This window comes from Stigmatopora argus, chromosome 4, assembly GCF_051989625.1.
Source record: "Stigmatopora argus isolate UIUO_Sarg chromosome 4, RoL_Sarg_1.0, whole genome shotgun sequence".
In the NCBI taxonomy this organism is placed as follows: domain Eukaryota; kingdom Metazoa; phylum Chordata; class Actinopteri; order Syngnathiformes; family Syngnathidae; genus Stigmatopora; species Stigmatopora argus.
Window position 1 is genome coordinate 3,490,387 of NC_135390.1, and position 22,096 is coordinate 3,512,482.

Consider the following 22,096-nt stretch of genomic DNA (forward strand, 5'->3'; position numbering starts at 1 on the left):
TAATTACTTCTTATTTAATCGTGAATATTTTAAATTGAGAATGAACTATTTTATTTGTAAACGGGGGGTACAACTTCCTTCAACTCACCTTGCCCGTTACCACCATCCCCAAGTTGGGCACAAGTGTGGTCATTTTCTTGCAATGCCTTCTTGAAGTAGAAAATGCCTAGGTTATGTTTCCCCATTGCAAAGTGAATGCAGCCAAGATTGTTCCAGAACATACACCGAACACATTCACCTGTGTGGAACACGACACATTTAAAAGAAGCCAGATTCATGTGACATTGTCAACTTGTCAATTGTGTAAAACGAAGAAAAATTTCAGTCACCAGTTTTGATGGGTCCAGGGTGTTCTGCTATGTTGGAGCTATTGAGGAGCTTCACTGCTTTCCGGTAGTTTCCTCTCAGGTATTCAAAGTTACTCTTCAGAAACAAGGAAGTTGCAGACTGAAACACCAACAATAACAGGTTTCAAGTTTTCGGTGCTGGGCGATCTGAGCAAATTTGACAATTTCGTGGAACGGTGGGTTAGGGCCCTAATAGAGGTAAGATCGGGCCGAAAAAATCCATCCCAACCGGACCGGGCCCGCGGCTATTCATTTTCCACCCGGCCTGGTCCGAGCAATAAACTTCATTTGCCGGCGCGATCCCGAAGCAAACCTGAAATTTCATATTTTATTTGTGAGGACTCGGGATTCCTGACCCGAGTCGGGAGGAGGAGGGATGATTTATGGTGACAAATTAAAGCCTGTCTTTTGTAATGAAATCTAAGTTAAATATGACTGTATAAACATTTACATGTTTTATATGATAATATAGATGTTTGACGATCATCACTTTTGCCAGCTGTTTAAATGCCTGCTCAGCATCGATGTGCCAGTCTTTTTGCTCGCGTATGAACGCAAAGCTCCACATTGACTACATTCAGCGATTTCAACGCAAGTTTCTCTAGCATATTCAACTATCAATTTGAAGCTTTACCTCAACTCACTCTTACCAGTTGTCGTGTCGTGGTGAGGAAACGTGGAGTGGACTCGAGTGCAGGGAAGCAGGCAATGGACAAAGCAATGAGTGCTCAAACGAAACTTTAATAACTTAAACTGGAGGCAAAGAAAGTAACAAAAGACTTGGCGTCAAATAGCAAACTCAAACCTGATGGAGAAAACACGAGTGGACATGGAACAAGGAGACGTGGAAATAATGTAGCGTAAATCAGCCGGTCAGACAAATAACAAAAAATCTGTGAGGTTTAAATAGACAAGACCGGAACTATTGATTAATGACGCGCAGCTGGGCGAGAGGAAAGGGCAAGCTCTCCTGTCTTTAGTTTATGCTTAACTTCTTGCTACTTCATATTGGGGATACCAGGTCAAAACAGGTCAGTCACTCAGTCTCTCAGAGAAACATTATTTAGTGCCCGGCAGCCAAGTGGTTTTAGCACATCACAAACAGAAAGGCAAGGACAAGTTTTCAAAATATCTGAGATTTTTCCTGGAGAATAGTGGCTTTGTTGCTACCCTTCTTCGAACCAGACCATCACCAAAAGTCTCTGCCTTAGTGTGCATGCAGATGCACTCACATCTGCCTGCTGACATTCCTGAGCAAGAATTGTAATGATTGTGCCACGATCGTATAGCTGAATCAACTTTAGAGTCGTGGGATTTTCTGTACTTTCCTGTGTGCCCTGAAGCTGTCTTCACAACAATTAAACATTCTCTCCTTGAAGTTCTTAATGATTGCAAAAATAGCTGATTTAGGTGCAATCTTAAGAGCAGCAATATTCTTGCCTGTAAAGCCCCATTTGTACAAACCAATGATGAATGCACGTGTTTTGTTCCATTTCTAACAGAGGATAGCAGAGGAAGAACAATGATTTCAAGTACAGACGCTCCCCTACTTACGAACATTCAATTTACGAATAACGGTACATACGAACATGTCTGCAAATTGCGTTTAAGTCGAAAAATGTTCGTAAGTCCAATTTTGTATTTTTTTCCGAGTAGTGCTTCTTTCCGCCGCTAATACGGACGCCAGGCGCTGTGAGGGCTCAGCTCACCCAGCATCTACCTTCTTTGTTGCAATGCGGAAGTGCGTGAACGTATCTCCAGTGGGCAAAGAACCTTTTTCATTTGTATCATTAAATATCTCGTGCATCCATTATTGAATATGGTTGGTAAAAAGCGAAATGCTTCTATTGAGGGAGTTGCAAGGAAGAGGCAAGCCATTTCATTTGAAACGAGTGGCAATAATAATGAAGCTTCATGCGCGTGAGAGTGGTGAGCGTTGCACATTCAGTACCATTTATAAACAGAAAGATCAAGCAGCAGGACCCAAATATTGAACGTTGCACAAAGTTTGCAAATCAATTGAATGATGCCATACAGTGTTACCGCATCATTTATGATGAAAAAAAGAAGAAAACTGTGCAATCGTCGTTAGATCACTTCTTTCGGCCAGTTTCTAATACATAAATCTCTCTCTCTATACAGTACTGTACATATTCTCTCCATTTGATTAAATGTTTTTTTCAGTACAAACCAATGCGTGTTACTTATACAAGCCTTAAACATACAAATGCACTTATATAAACCTTCAATATACTTATATAGGCCTTAAACATAAATTATAATACAAAATATAGCACTGAATCAACTTACAAACAAATTCAACTTATGAACAATCGCTCGGAACCTAACTCGTTCGTAAGTAGGGGAGCGTCTGTACTACCTTACTTTTAAACCAGTCTGTCATTATAACTCAATCAGGATGACACCTGCATGTATAGGAGAATCACATAATGCCAGGAGGTCCTTTGTGGCAGGACTAAAATGCAGTGGAAATGTTTCGGGGGAAATTTTTATGGCAAAGAGGGACTATGCAATTAATCTGATACCTTTCCATAAAATTCTAGAGATGTAAATTGGCATTATTAAATATTGGGGAGTAGACTTGGTAAAAATTAATATTTGTCATTCCCAAAGCCACGAATGTACGAAAGCAAGGTCAACACGTGACATCATAAATGGACACTGGTCTGGTTAATATAAATCGGGGCGAAAAAAGACTCACATTTCCTGCTGTGTTCATGACGGACTTTATCTCTCTTTTACATGCTTTGGAGGACTTCATCTGAATATAGGCTCTCACTTTGTACTGTAACGGAAGCATGAGAGTCATTATGGAGGCAATAACAGAGACAAATTATCTGGTTTACCTGGTGCATCTTTGATTTAGCTGCCTCAATCATGGCTGAGAACTCGGCCTTCTGGTTTCCACCATCTTTGTTCTAAAAACATAACATACGGCTCAAAGCTAATAGTCCATTTTTATCTATTCAATAAAAGGTCAATAATTTATATAATTTGACAAGTATGCAATAGAAATGTGGCACTTGCAGTTTTTAAATTAGTCACCTCTCCTTTGCTGTTCTTGTTGCTTCCCTGGACACATATCTTATCCAGCACAGCCAAAAGGTGGAGGGCCTTCTCTGGCTGGTATGTGAGTAGGTACAAGTCCACCAGAAGGAAACACACAGCTTGGGCAAACTTCTCTTCTAGGACAAATAACAACATGATTCCATGCCAAACTGGAAGGGTGCGTTTGCTAAAGAATAACTGTGAAAGCTGCTTGATAAGTCATACACTGAGCTTGAACACTTCAAAGGTATGCCAGTTATATGCTTCAAATTGGCGCTTTTTGATGGTGATCGCACGCAAGCTTTTCTCCCAAATCAGTGCCGAGCGGCCCCCATATATTTAGACAATTGGTCTAAATATTGCACTTTGAAGGGATAGGGAGACTTAAGTTTACATTTGTATTGGACCCTTTCAAAATAAGCTAACTCACAAGACACAACCATCTGAAAATCGTAAAATGTTGAAACTATTACCATTACCGTATTCATTCGAGTATAACGCGCCAAATTTTGTACCAAAAAAGTGAAGCAAATTTAGGGTGTGAGTCATACATGAAGTCTTCGCTTTTATGACCAAATCCCGGTGAACTGCCCTCCCAGCCATTATAATGGGAAGACGTAAAACCTATCCGTGTCCGCCAGATGGCGCGCGATAGCCTGTTTACCAGGGGCTAAAGTAGGTAAATTTATACCCCCCCTTTTCAGGGGATATAATCTACCTTCTTTTACAAAAGCCAGCCCTCTCCAAATAGACTTCGGCAAGTTTATAGGGGAGGGTAAAATAAAAAAGTTGCTCCAGAGAACGTTATATCAATTTATAGTCACAAATTATGGGTGCGCGTTATACTCGAATAAATACGATATAAAGTCATTGTTATCTACATTCTATAAACATTCTTCACAACGCACATTGATAATTATAAACTGCAATTACACCACAGAAAGGTTTTTTTGTTGTTGCCATTTTTGGCAATGTTGCGGCATGAATGCTAAGTTCCAGACCAACGCTCAGGAGAAGAAAAGGAAGTTCTGAGCTTGGTTAGCAATAAAAGCTACCACGGAGCATGAACGCGAAAGGACAATAACACGGCCAAAATGACCGATTATGAGATGCAGGACAACACAAAGCCTATCCACTAAAAGATCCAAGTAAATTCTCCCTAGAGTTTTTTGTTTTTAATGCCTCTTAAATACCTGTTCACAAAGAGCAGCCTTAATAAAAATGTCCTTTAACCCACTGTCCTCATTTGAGGGCAGCCTGGAATATTTTTCTAACTTGATAAAGGCATTTCCCCATTTTATGTAAATTTTCTGAAAACGTTGCAAAAATGTAAAACTTGTTATCTTGGGTTAAAATGGGTTAAGTTCATCCAACTTTTTTTTTTTGGTAAAGGGCCATATGTGAGGTAAATTTACACGGTTTCTTTTTGTGAGGCTGAAAATAGTCTGCTTGCCAATGTTGATGTCTTCAGGTGATTATTTCTTTATTTCGTATTATACAGCAACTTCTGGTTTGAAGGCAAATTTATAAAATAAAGACGCCTGTCAAAATTTCTGCAAGTTTTATTCTTTGCTTTTCATAGTGTGAGGGAGTTGTCTTCTCTTTATTGCACAACAGACCAACAAAAATATTTTTTTAAATCATAATTTCATAATCTCTATTCTTATAAAGTAAGGTAACATATAGTTACTTTCATATTTGAATAAAGAGGAAAGTAATATATTTACTTATTCACAGAAGTTTGAAGTTTCAGATTTGAAACAATAAAGATGTGTGATACTTATAGTGATAATTATCGATACTGATTAAAAAAAAAAATAATCATGATAACTTTTTGTTATATCGCCCAGCTGTAGTTACAATGTACGACTTAATTCTTAATTTAAACTTAAATATTATTTTTTTTCTATCCGTTCAGACCTTGTATCAATTCACCACAACGTACCAAAAGGTTCCAGAAACTGATAGAGCTTCTCTCCAATGGAAATGGCTTCAGAATATTGCCGCATATGATAGTGAAGAATGGCTTGGTTGTAGTACAATAAACTATTTTCAACATCATCCAATCCATCAACATCCTCGGTGGCTGTGTGAACCTGGATGAATGTCAGAGGGATTGGTGGATTTTTAGTCTTTACATTTTGCTACAAATTAAAAACAAATGTGCTACAAGAACCTGTGGCCCTCGTGAAGGTGAGCAGCTACAAGAAGCTGGCCAAATGTGACCCGCGTTCACTTACCTGACTTTTCATTGCTATTAAGCTTTGCTTAAGGTTCCCTGTGGTGGTCTGACCACTTTTGTAAAACTCTACAACCGCTTTATTTAAGGCAATCTTGTAGTCCTCTTTATTCAACTCTTGCAGGGTTTCAAGTTGTCTCAAAGAGTCGTCGTACTTCCCAGCCTGTGAATCAAGAGAAGACAAGATCATGTTCATTATTTAGACAATGTGAAAATATGATTGTTGTTGTTGTAGCCATTCTCTTTGTTTAAAAAACGATGAACAACGAGGGCTGTTAGTTCATGAAATACAAGAGTGCTAAGTTTGATATTGGACCGACTTGTCATTTTACCTTACTACATTCTGACATTATGGTGGCTTTTCCATTGTGTACACCATGGCATGTCAAAAATTCAAAGCTTTAAAATCCGAGTGATTACTCACCACAAATGAATCATATGCACTGGCTGCCACTTCTTTTTCTTGGTCTGTCATTGCAGGTGATGATGAGTTGTCATGTTTTGCCTCGTTTTGCTCTGTTGAGAAAAATCTCAATGCATAAAAATGTGCAAGATGACAGTTGGATCAACATGAATATTAATTACATTCATATTATGACTCACACTAATGCACCATTTTTCATACATTCGAATCCTCCAAATCGACTTGAAATTGTTTAGATATCAACATAGCTTTGATAACCCGCATCAAAAAGGATTTCACTTATGCTAGTCTCAGGCCCAAAAATATTTCCCATCTAACAATACAAAGTTGAACTTTGGAGGACTTTTTAAGTGAAATTTTGACAGGCATCTTTTTTTTTTTTATAAATTGGGGTTCAAACCAAAAGTTGCTGTGTAATATGAAATAAAAGAAAATAATCAACTGAAGACACCATCACTATTGGCAAGCAGACTATTTTCAGCCTGAAAAAAAGAAACTTTTTACCTCACGTAGCCATTTAAAAATAAATTCTGCAGGTTTTATTATTCATTACTTTTCTTAGTGTAAGGAGGGAGTTTTCTTATCTTTATTGCACAGCAGCAGAACAAAAACACTTTTTAAAATGTCTGTCTTGGTCTAACGGACAGAGATTTGTTCACTTTGAAATGGAAAAAATGGAATTAGTGAACTGCTCCTTTAATTTTTTTCACTAAATTTTGGGGAGAGCAGGGAGAGGAGAACCTACTTTGTCCAGGCAGAACTCATCGGGCGGATATACAATGAGTGCCTCGGGAGATTGTGTGCCTGGCGAATCTGTCGAAAGGGTGTTGGCGGCGCGCTCTGAATTGGGTCAGTTTCTCAAGTTCGGTTACTGAAGGCTCTACCAGGGCTACTGGCGTTCAGATGAAGAGCTGTATCGCAAGCTGGACGCAACAAGTGACCAGGTTAATGGGATCAATCACAAGCTTGACACGGAAAAGGCACCAAGTTTGGCGGCATTGTACGGGACAGGAGTGGACAACTTAGGGGTTTAGGGAAATCTCCCAGGAGTGAATGCCTCAGCCCACCCCCCATTATCCATCATCCCACCACCAGCGTGAGGATGCATGGATGTGTCGCACACCATTGTTGCTGCGACTGCCTTAATCTCTCAGGATGGATTCGATCATCCAACCCTGCCAATACTATATGGTGTCAGCATTCCTACTTGTGGTGCCAAGTGTACTTTTATATATTGGATTTTAGTTGATTCCAAACTTGCCCATTGCTGTCATTTTCACACGGATTCCAGAGCACCGTCAATGGCGAATTAGCAGACAGCCCGGCCTGTGTTGTATATGTATGGATGTTAAAATTGTCCAGTCGGGCTGTACCTGGAAGGCCTCTCGTTGTACAATGCACAACAGAAATAAAGCTTTCATTTCTCCTTTTTGTTTAAAGTAGGGTAACATAGTTACTTTCCTAATTGAATAACGAGTAAAGTAATGTATTTCTTCACAAAAGTTCCAAATTTGAAAGACAAAAGATGTGATAGTTATCCTGATAATTAGATATCTACTGGTTATTTTTTATTGTGATATTTTTTGTCATATCCCCGAGCCTAGTTACAGATAATGAATGAATGTGGTATATATATTTAATAAATTACAAACAAGACAGTATGCAGTTAATTAGCAGTAAAGGGGAGAACAAAAATACTTTGCATGTTTTCAAAAACGTGGCGTCAATACTGTGCCGGTATCGGTAGCACAGATAATTATTGCAAAATATAAATATAGTTATTTGCCATGTTATCCTTATTTTTGATGTTAAAATTGTTCTTACGCGCCTTGACATAGAATTTATAAAGAAGGCAAGCAGCTTCCAATTCATTGAATGGTTTAGAAGGCGCATCGCTCGGGCTAAGGTTAACAATGCGCAGAAGTACAATTGAGCTCTAAAAGTCTAATATTATAATCGACACTAGTGGTAAAATTCACAATATCTTACGAACCGTAGCATTGACAGACAGAATCTGAGTACATCTGTTCGAGGACTACATCCAAGTTGAAATTCTAGTGCAAGTCCTTACTACCTGCTAACGAGCTACCATTTCCCAAGCCCCTTTACCTATGTTTTCTGCCATGTCTTGAACTTTCTGACCTCAGATAGAGACGCTCAATCTGCACGTTGGGTGAGAGGAATGCCGATTTAGCTCATCTGCAAAGTAAAATGTATACAATAAATTAAGGGTCCAATGTGTTTAGCACGCAAAATGCTACTTCAAGAAAACCTGATTCGTGGGCTTGTTTGTGAGCGAGTGACAGCTTGCAACTATGGAGCAAAAATAAACTAGCGCCATCCCTGGATTGGAGCTAAATTACATATCGAAAGAAAACAAATCAAGGGCAGGTTGAAGTGTAGTGGAGAAGAGGTTCTGGTCAAGATTTGTACTCTTTTGTGAATATATTCCGATCAACACCATATAAAATAGTAATCCATTTATAACAGGTCATCTTAATACTGCATATTGGGTTGGAGTATAATATTTTTTCTTTCATGTTCAAACTATTTTTTTATCAAACTAACCTATTGATGTTTTTATCAATCAAAGACATTGTGGGGTTGTTATTTGCCTAGGATTTTTAATTTATTTGTTTATTTTTAATTTCTTAACCTTGGGCGTAATCTTAGGGGGACACGGCGTGGACATGTTTCCTACACTTTTTTCAAATTCCCGTTTTTGTCCCCTGCAGTTTTTTTTTCATTCATCTTCCTTACCATGTGTCAGGATTTTATTTCGAATAATTATACATTTGCTTGCAACAAAGAATACACTTTGCTTAACTATTAAACTCACTTTGCTCATCATTATTCATTTCCTAGTGACGCTTTCAGCAAAAACTATTTTATGGCTATAAAACCTCTACAGCTGCGACACATAAAAAATAATCAATAAATTAATCCACAAAAATGGGGTAAAGTCCACGTCCTAGCAGCATTTAATGATTAAATACAAATACTGGAGCTTTTCAGACATTACAACTGGGCCAGGGGGGTGATTTTCCCGGGAAAAGACAGCGATGGACGTCAATGGCGAAACGGCAAAAATTGCACTAAATGGGGTAAAATCCACTTCCTAGCAGCATTTATTGATTAAATACAAACACTGGAGCTTAAATACAAACACTGGAGCTTTTCAGATATCAGAACCAGGCCCGGAGGACGACTTTCCCCGGGAATTTCATACAATTGAAATATTATTTAGGAATATAGCCATATTTTACTCACCAAAAATCATTTTTAACTGTACACAATATCCATCCTCCTTTCTTTCTTCCTTCTTTTCTATCACCATCGAAGCATATGTTGAAAGTCAAGCCTGTCCTGTTGTATTTCTGGCATAGTCCGTCTTGAAAATGGCTTGAAATCAACACAACAATATATTTGCTTGTGCAGCTCGCTCCAGATACAGTTTGGTAGCTCTGGCTAGTCCACTCTATCGCTAGCCAATCATAGTTGGTGAAAGCGATGACGTATCCCTACGCCTGTGAGAAGGCGATGACGTATCCCTACGCCTGTGAGAAGGCCTTGGTGTCACCAAATCGAATTCTGATTGGTTAAAGCAACAGTCTTATCGACGCTTGTTTAATGCAGCAGAGCCTGCAGAACTGATTGTGAAGGCCTTGAGGCAGATTTCTGACCCTGGCAACAAATAATGGCTGAAATGTGATTGGTTAAATGCTTCAATATGAAAACACACATCTGGAAGCAGTGCAACCAGGGGGAAAAACAATGAAAGGAAGCTAACAGACAATTTGGAATTATTTAATAAGTATTCATGGACAAAATATAATTAACATCAGTCTGTGATTCAGATATTTCTTAGGCCAGCAGAGAAGGCCTTGAAGGCCCTGACGGCACACCACTGATTATTAGTGTCATGCTTGCACCAAAGTACCTTGGTTCGACAAAACAAAGAGAAGCCAAAACCCATTGGACTGCTTGGAGTGGACAAAACAAAGAGGATCCAGAACACCTTGAACTGCACTTGAACTCCACCACAGACACTCCACGAGACTTTCAGACCTTCATTTGTTTTGACTATTGACGTCTCACTTGTGTTTCCACCCTTCCCCTTTAGAGTTGAGACGTACATTGTAATCAGGACCCTTGAATTTAATAAAACAACAGAAAAGACGTGAATGTCAGAACAGAGTTGGGACATTGCCTCAACGGTCATTCTCCTTGCAAGTGAAAATTCCAGAAAACTCTTATTTGTGCATGCATTTGGGAACAGCTCAAGTTCTGGAGAGCTTATTCCCAGTAGGAGAGCAACCTAATGAATTCGTACACCATGATTCATGCCAAGAAACTTACTGAGAGAAAAAACAAAGAAGTCCCAAACATATCATCACTCTCTCCAACAAAGATTGGAGAAACTCTCCTCACTGTACAAGTTCAGCTCCAAACAGTATTACTCCAGTACATTACACAAATGGTCTCAGTTAAATCAGCAGTCATCTTCCGATAATCCTGCTGTTTTAAATTTTGTGGATAAAGGGGGTATGTGTTTGTCAGGAACGATACCGGTAGTATAGTCTATTTTAAACAGTTGCATTTGTCAAAATTCTCATTGTGTTTGGAAGTCAGTATGAATAAACATTTTAAAAAGTCAACAATTCATTTGTTATAAGGAACATTTACTTGGCAGGTAATTGGATTGGATTGGATTGGATAACTTTATTCATCCCGTATTCAGGAAATTTCAAATGCATAGAACACACGGGCTGAAATGTTTTTCTTCCTAATTGTCTAACTGAAAAAAAATATTCCTTTTGACTGTTGGTAAAAGAACAAGTAAATGTAATCTATGTAGTACTTTTATTTTTTTAAATGCCAGCAGTCATCATCAGCACAACTAATTTAGTAAATTAATCTTCATATTTGCATTTCTATTTGTGTGACAGAGCTGAAGTTCAATTGGTAATTTATCACAAAATTAGTCTATATTTTCATTGTTTTTGTATTAATATTTTGAATGGGTGGGCCAATGGATGAATGGATAGCATGTCTGCCTCACCGTTATGACCTTCCTGTGTGAGTATGCATGTTTTCACCACGCCTGAGTTTCTTCTCTTTGTACTCTGGTTTCTTTCAATATCCCATTAAATATGTATGGTAGACTGATTGAACACTCTAAATTGCTCCTGGTTATGGGTGTGAGAGTGAATGGTTGTCTGTCTCCTTGAGCCCTGCGATTTGCTGTCCACCAATTCAGGGTGTCCCCTGCCTGGTGCCCATAGTTAGCTGAGATAGGCTTCAGCACCCCCTGCAACCCTTGTGAGGATAAGCGGTTCAGAAAATGAATGAAGGAACTTATGTTTAGCTAGGATATTAGCTTAACATACATTCCAATATGTTTGATTTAATTAACCTTTTTTAACTACTGGTAATCTCATTTGTATTCAATTTACAGACTGACCGCAGGAGCCTGCAGAGCACTGATTATACTAGTATCACATTAGCGGGTAGGACTATCAATGGGAAGTTAATGATATTGAAATGAGGAAATAGACAAAGAAACTTAATAGTAAATTGTCCAATCAACCTGTGAATAAACACCTACAAAAGTGTGTATAAATGTGTATTTGAGATGATGTCTGATGCAATTTACAGTATTGGCTTATTTGTTCCAGAATCAGGGTAAATTCAGTGGAGATGATTATTTTGTTGCTGGCAGTTCACATTAGCAGCCATTTACAGGGCACTTAGTCTGAGTAGTCGCTTTTGAGTAGCTGAAACACACTTGGAAGACGTGACTCTGTGCCAGGTTCACCAATAGATATTCCCAAATGCACGCACAAATAAAGAAGAAAAGACAATCTTCTGGAATTTTCACTTGCAAGGTACAGCATGCCAACTCCGTTCTTACTTTACATGTCTTTTCTGTTGTTTTATTAACTTCAAGGTCCCTAGTTACAATGAATGTCTCAACTCTAAGGGGGGAAGGAGTGGAAACACAAGTGAGATGTCAATAGTCAAAAGTAAAAACAGATGGAGGTCTGGAAATCTTGTGGAGTCTGTGGTGGGTGCTGGTCCAGTTCCCAGATCAGATTCACAACACTGCATGGTGTTCTGGATCCTCTTTGTTTAGACTTACAGGAGTAAAGTTTATTAGCAAAGGTAAACTTTAGGAAACCTTGGGAATTTTCTGTAGGAGAGGCAGAGGACGCAGGTGCAGTTCTCAGTAGTCCAGTCCATTCTGGCTCCTCTTTATTTAGACTTATGTTATCAGGAGCAAAGCATTTATACTTTGTTGCAAGCAAATATATAATAATATGGAACTAATCATGATGAGCAAAGTAAGTTTAAAAGTAAACCAACGCATATTTTCCATTGCAAGCAAATATAAAATAATATGAAATAAATTGCTGACATTCTATCTTCATTCTATTGAGCTGCTGATGATGACTGGCTGTGTTTCAGGAACAATGGTATGTTCTGTATGAAAACATTCAACAGAAGACGTGTCATTGTGCATGAATTGTTATCTGCAAGTATCCCCTCCTTGCATGTCTTTTCCCAAAATGTGATTTCAATCATTTTATTCATAATGTGACAGCTGCTGCCAGCACTAAAGAGTCTGTTATTTGATTACACCCCCGTGTGTGCATGATCATTTACCTAAATTGACGGATTGAAGAGTTAAGACTGGTTGGCTTCTATGTGTTTGCCTAAAATGTGATCAAGGCATTACTGTAGGCTTCCAAGCCTGCAATATCGTCAAGGGACCCAGAGTAATAATCAGCAAAACAGGATATACAAGATTTCTCTGGGAGAGTTAAAGCATGAGACAAAAAAACTGATAGAGGGAGGTTGTATTCATTTTTAGCCTATTACATTGTTGTTTTATTTCATTACACTGATAGCTATTTTGTAGCTTGTCTTATAGATTTAGTGAATGAAAATAAATGAGTGGGGTGGAGTAGCCAAGGGACTGAGGGAGGAGTCTGGAGGGAAGGGCACAGACTGAAGGGAAGGGCTCTGTTTTTGTCTTCAGCTGGAACAAGACTAGACAGAGCCAACGCCTCGAGCTTCATACTGCACTTTTTCATTCTGCTGTCTCGTTTTTGCCTGGTTTATAAATTGCGGAGCACATCGAAACCTCACACTGCTGCAATGGATAAATTCCAGACTGTCCTGCGTTTCTTCATGAACCAGAAATCCACAATTGGCTACAGTTTTATGGCTCTCCTGACGATAGGTGGGGAGCGAGTCTTTTCCATGGTTTCCTTTCAGTGTCCCTGCAACCGGGACCAGAACTTTGCCTATGGACTCACATTCCTGCTTGGACCTGCAGCTGTGCTTCTGGTGTTGGGTCTCTTCTTCAGTGCCAGGTTGTGGAGGCTCTACACGGGTTGCTGCCTCAATCCAATAAAGCTGTGTCCCCGCGGAAGATGTTTTGGATGCTTTCGAGTGTTCATAAGCATCTTCACAGGGGCTTGTGTCGCTCCTATAATGTGGCTCTCTGTTGCTCTGCTCAATGGGACATTTTATGAATGTGCTGTCAGCGGTCTCAATGACAACCTAGTGGTGGATATATTATGTAAGAACAGGACTATGAAGTGCCGAGAAGAGTTGGCCCGTGTTCCCTGTGGCAGGTCTAAGTTAACTGCTGAAGACCGCATGGATTTGCTTCTGATGTTCAGGGCCCAATCTCAAGTAAGGGCATTTGAACCTTATATTCATCATTTGAACACTTTATAGATTAGGTGATTATTACACAGCCACCGACTGGGAATTGTACCCAGACTGTCCGCACCAAAGTCAGACGGAATAATCACTGCACCACTGGGTGGCTTGTTGTATTTTTAATTATATAATTTTAATTATATTATTTCATATATATTTAAAATTGATTGTATAGTTGATGATATACAGTGGGGCAAATAAGTATTTAGTCAACCGTCAATTGTGCAAGTTCTCCTACTTGAAAAGATTAGAGAGGCCTGTAATTGTAAACATGGGTAAACCTCAGCCATGAGAGACAGAATGTGGAAAAAAAAATCAGAAAATCACATTGTTTGATTTTTAAAGAATTTATTTCCCAATTAGAGTGGAAGTATTTGGTCACCTACAATTTTAAGTAGGTGACTACCCCCTAAGAACTACTAAGAATTTTAAGTACCTGGGTGTTCACCTCAACAACAAACTAGACTGGTCCACAAACACAGATGCCCTGTACAAAAGGGGCCAGAGCCGCCTCTACCTACTGAGGAGTCTACGGTCCTTTGGAGTGTGCAGGACACTGCTGAGGACTTTCTACGACACTGTGGTGGCCTCTGCAGTGTTTTATGCAGTGCTTTGTTGGGGATGCGGGAGCACGGAGAGGGACAGGAACAGGCTGAATAAGCTGGTCAGGAGGGCCAGCTCTGTTCTGGGCTGTCCTTTGGACTCTGTGGAGGAAGTGGGAGAGCGGAGGATGCTGACCAGGATGATGTCCATCATGGACAGCACCTCCCACCCCCTGCATGAGTCTGTGGAGTCCCTCCGAAGCTCCTTTAGCAATAGACTGCGGCACCCTCATTGCAGGAAGGAGCGCTTCCGCAGATCCTTCCTCCCATCAGCTGTCAGGCTCTTTAACAAAAAAATGGCTGTGTGTTAAGACCTACCGTATGCATGCATGTACATTTATGTGTATGTATGTATGTATATATGTCCTAAGCAACACGCTTATTTAATTATATATTTATTCATGTATTTATTTCTTGACCTACTTATTACCTATCTATTTATGTCTAAAATGCCTTTCCTATTCCTGCATCCTCACCCTCTTGCCACTGGAACAACGAAATTTCCTGAATACGGGATGAATAAAGTTATCCAATCCAATCCAATCCAATCCAATCCAAACAAGCAAGATTTCTGGCTGTCAAAGAGGTCTAACTTCTTCTCACGAGGTCTACACTCATTACCTGTATCAATAGCATCTGTTTTAACTCATTATTGGTATAAAAGACACCTGTCCACAACCTCAGTCTCTCACACTCCAAACTCCACTATGGCCAAGACCAAAGAGCTGTCGAAGGACACCAGAGACAAAATTGTAGACCTGCACCAGGCTGGGAAGACTGAATCTGCAATAAGTAAAACGCTTGGTGTAAAGAAATCAACTGTGGGAGCAATTATTAGAAAATGGAAAACATACAAGACCACTGATAATCTCCCTCGATCTGGGGCTCCATGCAAGATCTCACCCCGTGGCGTCAAAATGATAATAAGAACGGTGAGCAAAAATCCCAGAACCACACGGGAGGACCTAGTGAATGACAATCAGAGAGCTGGGACCACAGTAACAAAGGCTAATATCAGTAACACAATGCGCCACCAGGGACTCAAATCCCGCACTGCCAGACGTGTCCCCCTGCTGAAGCCAGTACACATCCAGGCCCGTCTGCGGTTCGCTATAGTGCATTTGGATGATCCAGAAGAGGACTGGGAGAATGTGTTATGGTCAGATGAAACCAAAATAAAACTTTTTGGTAGAAACGCATGTTCTCGTGTTTGGAGGAGAAAGAATACTGAATTGCATCCGAAGAACACCATACCCATTGTGAAGCATGGGGGTGGAAACATCATGCTTTGTTGCTGTTTTTCCGCAAAGGGACCAGAACGACTGATCTGTGTAAAGGGAAGAATGAATGGGGCCATGTATCGAGAGATTTTGAGTGAAAATCTCCTTCCTTCAGCAAGGACATTGAAGATGAGACGTGGCTGGGTCTTTCAGCATGACAATGATCCCAATCACACAGCCAAGGCAACAAAGGAGTGGCTTCGTAAAAAGAATTTCTAGGTCCTGGAGTGGCCTAGCCAGTCTCCAGATCTCAACCGCATAGAAAATCTGTGGAGGGAGTTGAAAGTCCGTGTTGCCCAACGACAGCTCCAAAACATCACTGCTCTAGAGGAGATCTGCATGGAGGAATGGGCCAAAATACCAGCAACAGTGTGTGAAAAGCTTGCGAAGAGTTACAGAGAAAACGTTTGGCCTCCGTTATTGCCAACAAAGGATACATAACAAAGCATTGAGATGAACTTTTGGTATTGACCAAATACTTATTTTCCACCATGATTAGCAAATAAATTCTTTAAAAATTAAACAATGTGATTTTCTAGTTTCTTTTCCACATTCTGTCTCTCATGGTTGAGGTTTACCCATGTTGACAAATAGAGGCCTCTCTAATCTTTTCAAGTAGGATAACTTGCACAATTGGTGCTTGACTAAATACTTATTTGCCACACTTTAGCACTTCAGTATTAATAAAAAATACTAAAATACTAAAAAATATATATTTATTTATTTATTATTTATGTATCATTTATTATTATGATTTATTTTTGCATTTCATGGTGAAGCTTTAAATCTTGTAATTACTACTCTACTTGTATAATGAAAATAAAGGCATTTAATTCAATTCAATAATGATGAGCATCATCTGGTCTTTCTCATGTGTGCAGATTCTGGGCTGGTGCATAATTATCATCGCAGCCACATTTGGGCTTCTTGGTACCTGCTACACGAACTGCCGTTCTAAAGTTAGCTACTTGCAGCTCACATTCTGGAAACGCTATGTGGAACAAGAAAGGGAGCACTTTGATGCCTATACTATGGAGTATGCTTCCAAACTAGCTGAAAGAAACCTAAAAAGTTTCTTTGAGAACAAGGATCCTGATCCTTTCCCTTTCCCCAACCACAAGGCTTGGGAGGAGATCTCTGCCCTCTACACCTTCTCGAGGAGCGAACAATATTACAGTACCCTACAACGTTACGTGGAGAGAGCAGACAGGGACTTTGCACCGGAGAAGAGACCAGTCATGGACTTGGAGCATGGGATTGAAATGAAATAAAATAAATGTTATTGTTTTTTTTAATTAATTTACATGATGCTTTCATAAGTTTTTTTTATGCCATGTGAATAATGAGCGGACTAGGATGGGGCACTACTCACTCCTTTGAATACATGTTATCTGGTCATTTATTCAATACTTTGAATCTACACATCTATATATAATATTACAGACTCTAAGAAGTTGTAAATTCTATTAATCTACTCTATAACTGACAATAATGTGGTTTTGGTTTTCATTGACAGCACTACATTTCACGTCTGGTAATCATGATGTTTTATACATCTGGAAATATATATATATCAGTGGCGGGCGGTGCATTTTCTGGTAGCGCCTTCAACGTATCAATCCAACCCTCAAAAACTATTTTATGGCTATAAAACCTCTACTGCAGCTACAGATGCGACACATAAAAAATAATCAATAAATTAATGCACAAAAATGGGGTAAAATCCACTTCCTAGCAGCATTTCATGATTAAATACAAATACTGGAGCTTTTCAGACATTAAAACCAGGCCAGGGGGTGATTTTCCCGGGAAAAGACAGCGATGAACATCAATGGCGTATGGGCAAACATTGCCCGAAAATGGGGTAAAATCCAGCCAAAAACAGCATTTATTGATTAAATACAAATACTGGAGCTTTTTAGACATCAGAACCGGGCCCGGAGTATCATTTCCGCGGGAAAAAGACAGCGATGAACGTCGATACGTCCATACGTGAAATGACAAAAAATGCACTAAAATTAGGTGAAATCCACTTCCTAGCATTATTTATTGATTGAATACAAATACTGGAGCTTTTGAGACATTACAACCAGGCCAGGGGGTGATTTTTCCCGGGAAAAGACAGCGATGGACGTCAATGGCGAAACGCCAAAAATTAAACTGGGGTAAAACCCACTTCCTAGCAGCATTTTGTGATTAAATACAAACACTGGAGCTTAAATACAAACACTGGAGCTTTTCAGATATCAGAACTTGGCCCACAATTGAAATATTATTTAGGAATGTAGCCATATTTTACTCACCAAAAATCCTTTTTACACAATATCCATCCTCCTTTCTTTCTTCCTTCTTTCCTATCGCCATCGAAGCTAATGATGAAAGTCGAGCCTGTCCTGTCATATTTCCGGCATAGTCCGTTTTGAAAATAGCTTTAAATCAACACAACAATATACTATTTGCTTGTGGAGCTAAGTTAGCACGCTGAAAGTGCCCCACACACCATTTTCCCGGCTGTAACAGGCTTGCTAGCTTCGGAGTTGACCGCCCTTTCTTAATTCTCAAACAGAATCCATTTGTTTTTGCTTCTGTCGGCCATTGTGGGTGGAGTTTGCGATCTCGGCTGCCTCGGGTACTGCTTTGGCCCGCCTACTAGCCAATCATAGTTTGTGAAAGCAATGACATGTCCCAGCCAGCAAAATGCTAACGCCTATGAAAAATCATTGTGGGGTTGCCAACTCGAAATCTGATTGGTTAAAAGCAACAGTCTAGTTTAATGCAGGAGAGCCCGCAAGAACTGATTGTGAAGGCTTTGAGGCAGATCTGATCTGGCAACAAATAATGGCTGAAATGTGATTGGTTAAATGCTTCAATATGAAAACACACATCTGGAAGCAGTGCAACCAGGGGGAAAAGCAATGAAAGGAAGCTAACAGACCATTTGGAATAATAAGTATTGATGGACAAAATATAATATGATTCAGATATTTCTTAGGCCAGCAGAGAAGGTCTTGAAGGCCCTGACGGCCCGCCACTGATATATATATATATCAGTATATATATATAAGTATATATATATATATATATATATATATATATATATATATATATATATATATATATATATATATATATACAGTGGTACCTCGTCATACGACCGTTCGTCATACGGAATGCTCGTCTTACGGGGGAAATTTCGATCGAATAATTCGCCCGTGATGCGGTCAAAGTTTCGTGATGCGACCAAGCCAGGTTGCCATGGCATTTTTTTTGGCATATCTTTCGTGTATAACAATATTTACGAGCACCGGATGAGCTATTCAGACCAGGAAACGCACAACGCGCATGCGCGGTGAAAAGAGGGCTTTCTGGGTAATGAAGTATACTCGTGCGCACAACGCCGACAGGCAATGGCACTAGGCGCCGTTCGAGGGGATGCGAACACAGATGCTACAAGCTAAAAGGAGCCGCTAGCCAGCGGCCCCGAAGCTCCCATGCGAATCCAACAAAACCACCCAGAGCTGCCACCCAGGAACGTGGCGCCCTACGTTTTTCATCCAGCCGGAGATATTCGCACTGCCCCACACCTCCGGCTACCCCCTGGATGAACTAATCCGCGTTCCAGTGACAGCTCTAGCGCTGCTGAGGGTAATCCTCAAGCGCCTGAGGTGGCCCAACAACAACAACAACATGAGCAGCGGCGCGATCGCTGATAAAAGACTGCTGCTCGTCGTGCGTTATTCGATTGTGAGGACATTTGTGTGCATCATTTTCGGAATATTTTGAAGGGAATAGTACGACAGCAAACAGCCCATCGATAGCGAACGTGAGGGTGGAGTGTTTGTTCCGTTTACGAGTGCGTTTTGTGGAAGAAAAAAAACGAAGCCCCCCGCCCCTTTTGTGCCCCTCTCCCCTCGGCGAAATCTGCCCAATTTTAGTTAGATTAAACACTTTATTTCTATTAAACCACTCGTTATTTATTACTTTGTCAATATATGGCGAATTATAAGAAATAAAACTTTTTTTTCAATCCAATATCCTGTTTCTGGTGTTTTTTTCAGAGAGTTGGAACGAATTAATTTGTTTCCCATTCATTTCAATGGGAAACTTTACCTCGAGTTACGAGTAACTTGTCATACGAGCTCAGTCACGGAACGGATTAAGCTCGTATCTCGAGGTACCACTGTATATATATATATATATATATATATATATATATATATATAAAAATAAATATATATATATATAGCAATACAATTGAAATATTATTTAGGAATATAGCCATATTTTACTCACCAAAAATCATTTTTAACTGTACACAATATCCATCCTCCTTTCTTTCCTCCTTCTTTTCTATCGGCATCGAAGCTAATGCTGAAAGTCGAGCCTGTCCTGTCGTGTTTCTGACATAGTCCGTCTTGAAAATGGCTTTTAATCAACACAACAATATATTTGCTTGTGCAGCTTGCTCCAAATACAGTTTGGTAGCTCTTTGTAGTTAGCGCACTGAAACTGGCGCACACACCCTTTTCCCGGCTGTAACAGACTTGCTAGCTTCGGAGTTGACTGCCCTTTCTTAATGATGTCCATTTTTTTTCTGGAAAAGTCCGTCTGGAAAATAGCTTTGTGTGCAAATCTGCAACAAAATCCATTTGTTTTGCTCTGTCGGCCTTTGTGGGTGGAGTTTGCGATCTCTGGCTGCCTCACTATGGCTTTGGCCAACCTACTCTCTATAGCTAGCCAATCGTAGTTGGTGAAAGCAATGAAATATCCCAGCCAGCAAAATGACAATGCCTCTGAAAAAGCATTGTGGTGTTGCCAACTCGAAATCTGATTGGTTAAAAGAAACAGTCTTGTTTAATGCAGCAGAGCCCGCAGAACTGATTGTGAAGGCTTTGAGGCAGATATCTGATCCTGGCAACAAATAATGGCTGAAATGTGATTGGTTAAATGCTTCAATATGAAAACAAACATCTGGAAGATCTGGACAACGCCGGCGGCGGGTCGGATTAAAAATCCTAACGGGCCGTATATGGCCCGCGGGCCGAGGTTGAAAAACTTGTACACACACAATCCGGGGGCGGGGCGAGCGCGCGAATCCCGTTTCGGCGAAACCTCCGTTCGGCCGAATGAACGTTCGGCGGAGCGTCCATTCGGCGACCTGTCCGTCTGTCAAACGTCCGTCGGCGAAACGTCTTTAGGCGAATCATCCGAGTACCGCCTGTGATTGTAAATGCTGAGGCAGTGGAGTCCTTATTTTCTCTAAGATTGCACTTATTGCCTAGCGTTAAGTAAGTTTGTTTGCCCCAGCTTCACCTGGTATTGTAAGTACGCTACTCATAGTTATATTGTGTATTTATGTTGATAAAGTTAATTATTTTGGGCTGCATAGGAGGACTCGAGATAAGTTTAGACACCCCGGCGTATACATATAGTTTGTTGCATTTATACATGTAGTTCATTCCCCTGTCTAGTCTATATATTTTATTTATTTTTATATTTTTTTTATTTTTATATTTTATTTATTTTTATATTTTATTTATTTATGATTTAGTGATTATTTATTTATCATTACTATATATGGATTTTCTATGTGTTTGCTTGTTTGTTGTTCCGCCCATAGACTCAGCTAATGGTGCGACTTGGCGCTGAACATCTCCAAAACCATTGAACTCGTCCTGGGCTTCAGATGGAACAAGCCCGCTCTGCTCTGCTGACCTCACTTGGACTACTTATTTATTCATTTCTTATTTATTGATTATTTATTTGTCTGTTTGTTGTTATTTGTGCACTACGTGTTGAAAGCTTTAAAACTCATTATAGTTGTATAATGACAATAAAATTATTCTGTTCAATTCAATTCAATTCTTTTCAATCTTGTCCCACATCTGCCCTTGTTGATCAAGATGTGATGGAGGATAAGCGCATGTGCAGTAGCAAAAACAAGCCGCAATCTTTTGACAATATTTTAGTGACCCCATAGAACACGTGTCAAAGTGGCGGCCTGGGGGCCAAATCTGGCCCGCCGTATCATTTTATGTGGCCCGGGAAAGTAAATCATGAGTGCCGACTTTCTGTTTTAGGATCAAATTAAAATGAAGAGTATAGATCAGACATGGGCAAACTACGGCCCGCGGGTCATATACGGCCCGTTAGGCCTTTTAATCCGGCCCGCCGACGTTGTCCAAATTATTGTTATTATTATTGTTATTATTTTTTGCGGTCAAAATACAGGAAATCATTGGATGACCTGCATGAGCAATTCTGCCTTCGGTTTTGTGATTTTGGAAAAATTGACAGCTGGTGTCATTTCCTTTCTCACAAGACCCGAAAACGGTTCCACAGGAGTTGCAGTTGGAACGGATTGATCTCCAATGTGACAAGTTCAACTCCCTGAAAGTCTC

At 39.9% G+C, this 22,096-nt stretch overlaps 2 protein-coding genes across 13 annotated transcripts in view; one reads left to right on the plus strand and one right to left on the minus strand.

Annotated features, from left to right (window-relative positions):
• The window catches only part of cnot10 (CCR4-NOT transcription complex, subunit 10), a 49,154-nt gene that overhangs the window by 26,070 nt on the left and 988 nt on the right, over positions 1–22,096 (minus strand). For 4 of the 12 annotated variants that reach the window (XM_077598208.1, XM_077598206.1, XM_077598201.1 and 1 more), the window contains exons 1-9: positions 8,073–8,385; positions 6,080–6,171; positions 5,657–5,818; positions 5,362–5,512; positions 3,414–3,553; positions 3,215–3,286; positions 3,070–3,153; positions 330–447; positions 89–238 (exon numbers count right to left, since the gene is read on the minus strand). In XM_077598208.1, the coding sequence (XP_077454334.1) occupies positions 89–238; positions 330–447; positions 3,070–3,153; positions 3,215–3,286; positions 3,414–3,553; positions 5,362–5,512; positions 5,657–5,818; positions 6,080–6,171; positions 8,073–8,103 (1,000 nt within the window). In that variant the 5' untranslated portion in view covers positions 8,104–8,385. Of the gene's footprint in view, positions 1–88; positions 239–329; positions 448–3,069; positions 3,154–3,214; positions 3,287–3,413; positions 3,554–5,361; positions 5,513–5,656; positions 5,819–6,079; positions 6,172–8,072; positions 8,431–9,349; positions 9,369–22,096 lie in introns of those variants that run through there. The other 8 variants (XM_077598204.1, XM_077598202.1, XM_077598203.1 and 5 more) reach the window with 8 other exon arrangements.
• On the plus strand, positions 13,134–16,994 carry LOC144073724 (calcium homeostasis modulator protein 5-like). The gene is made up of 2 exons (XM_077599759.1): positions 13,134–13,783; positions 16,577–16,994. The coding sequence occupies exons 1-2, from the start codon at positions 13,241–13,243 to the stop codon at positions 16,964–16,966; spliced, it is 933 nt and encodes a 310-aa protein (XP_077455885.1). The 5' UTR covers positions 13,134–13,240; the 3' UTR covers positions 16,967–16,994.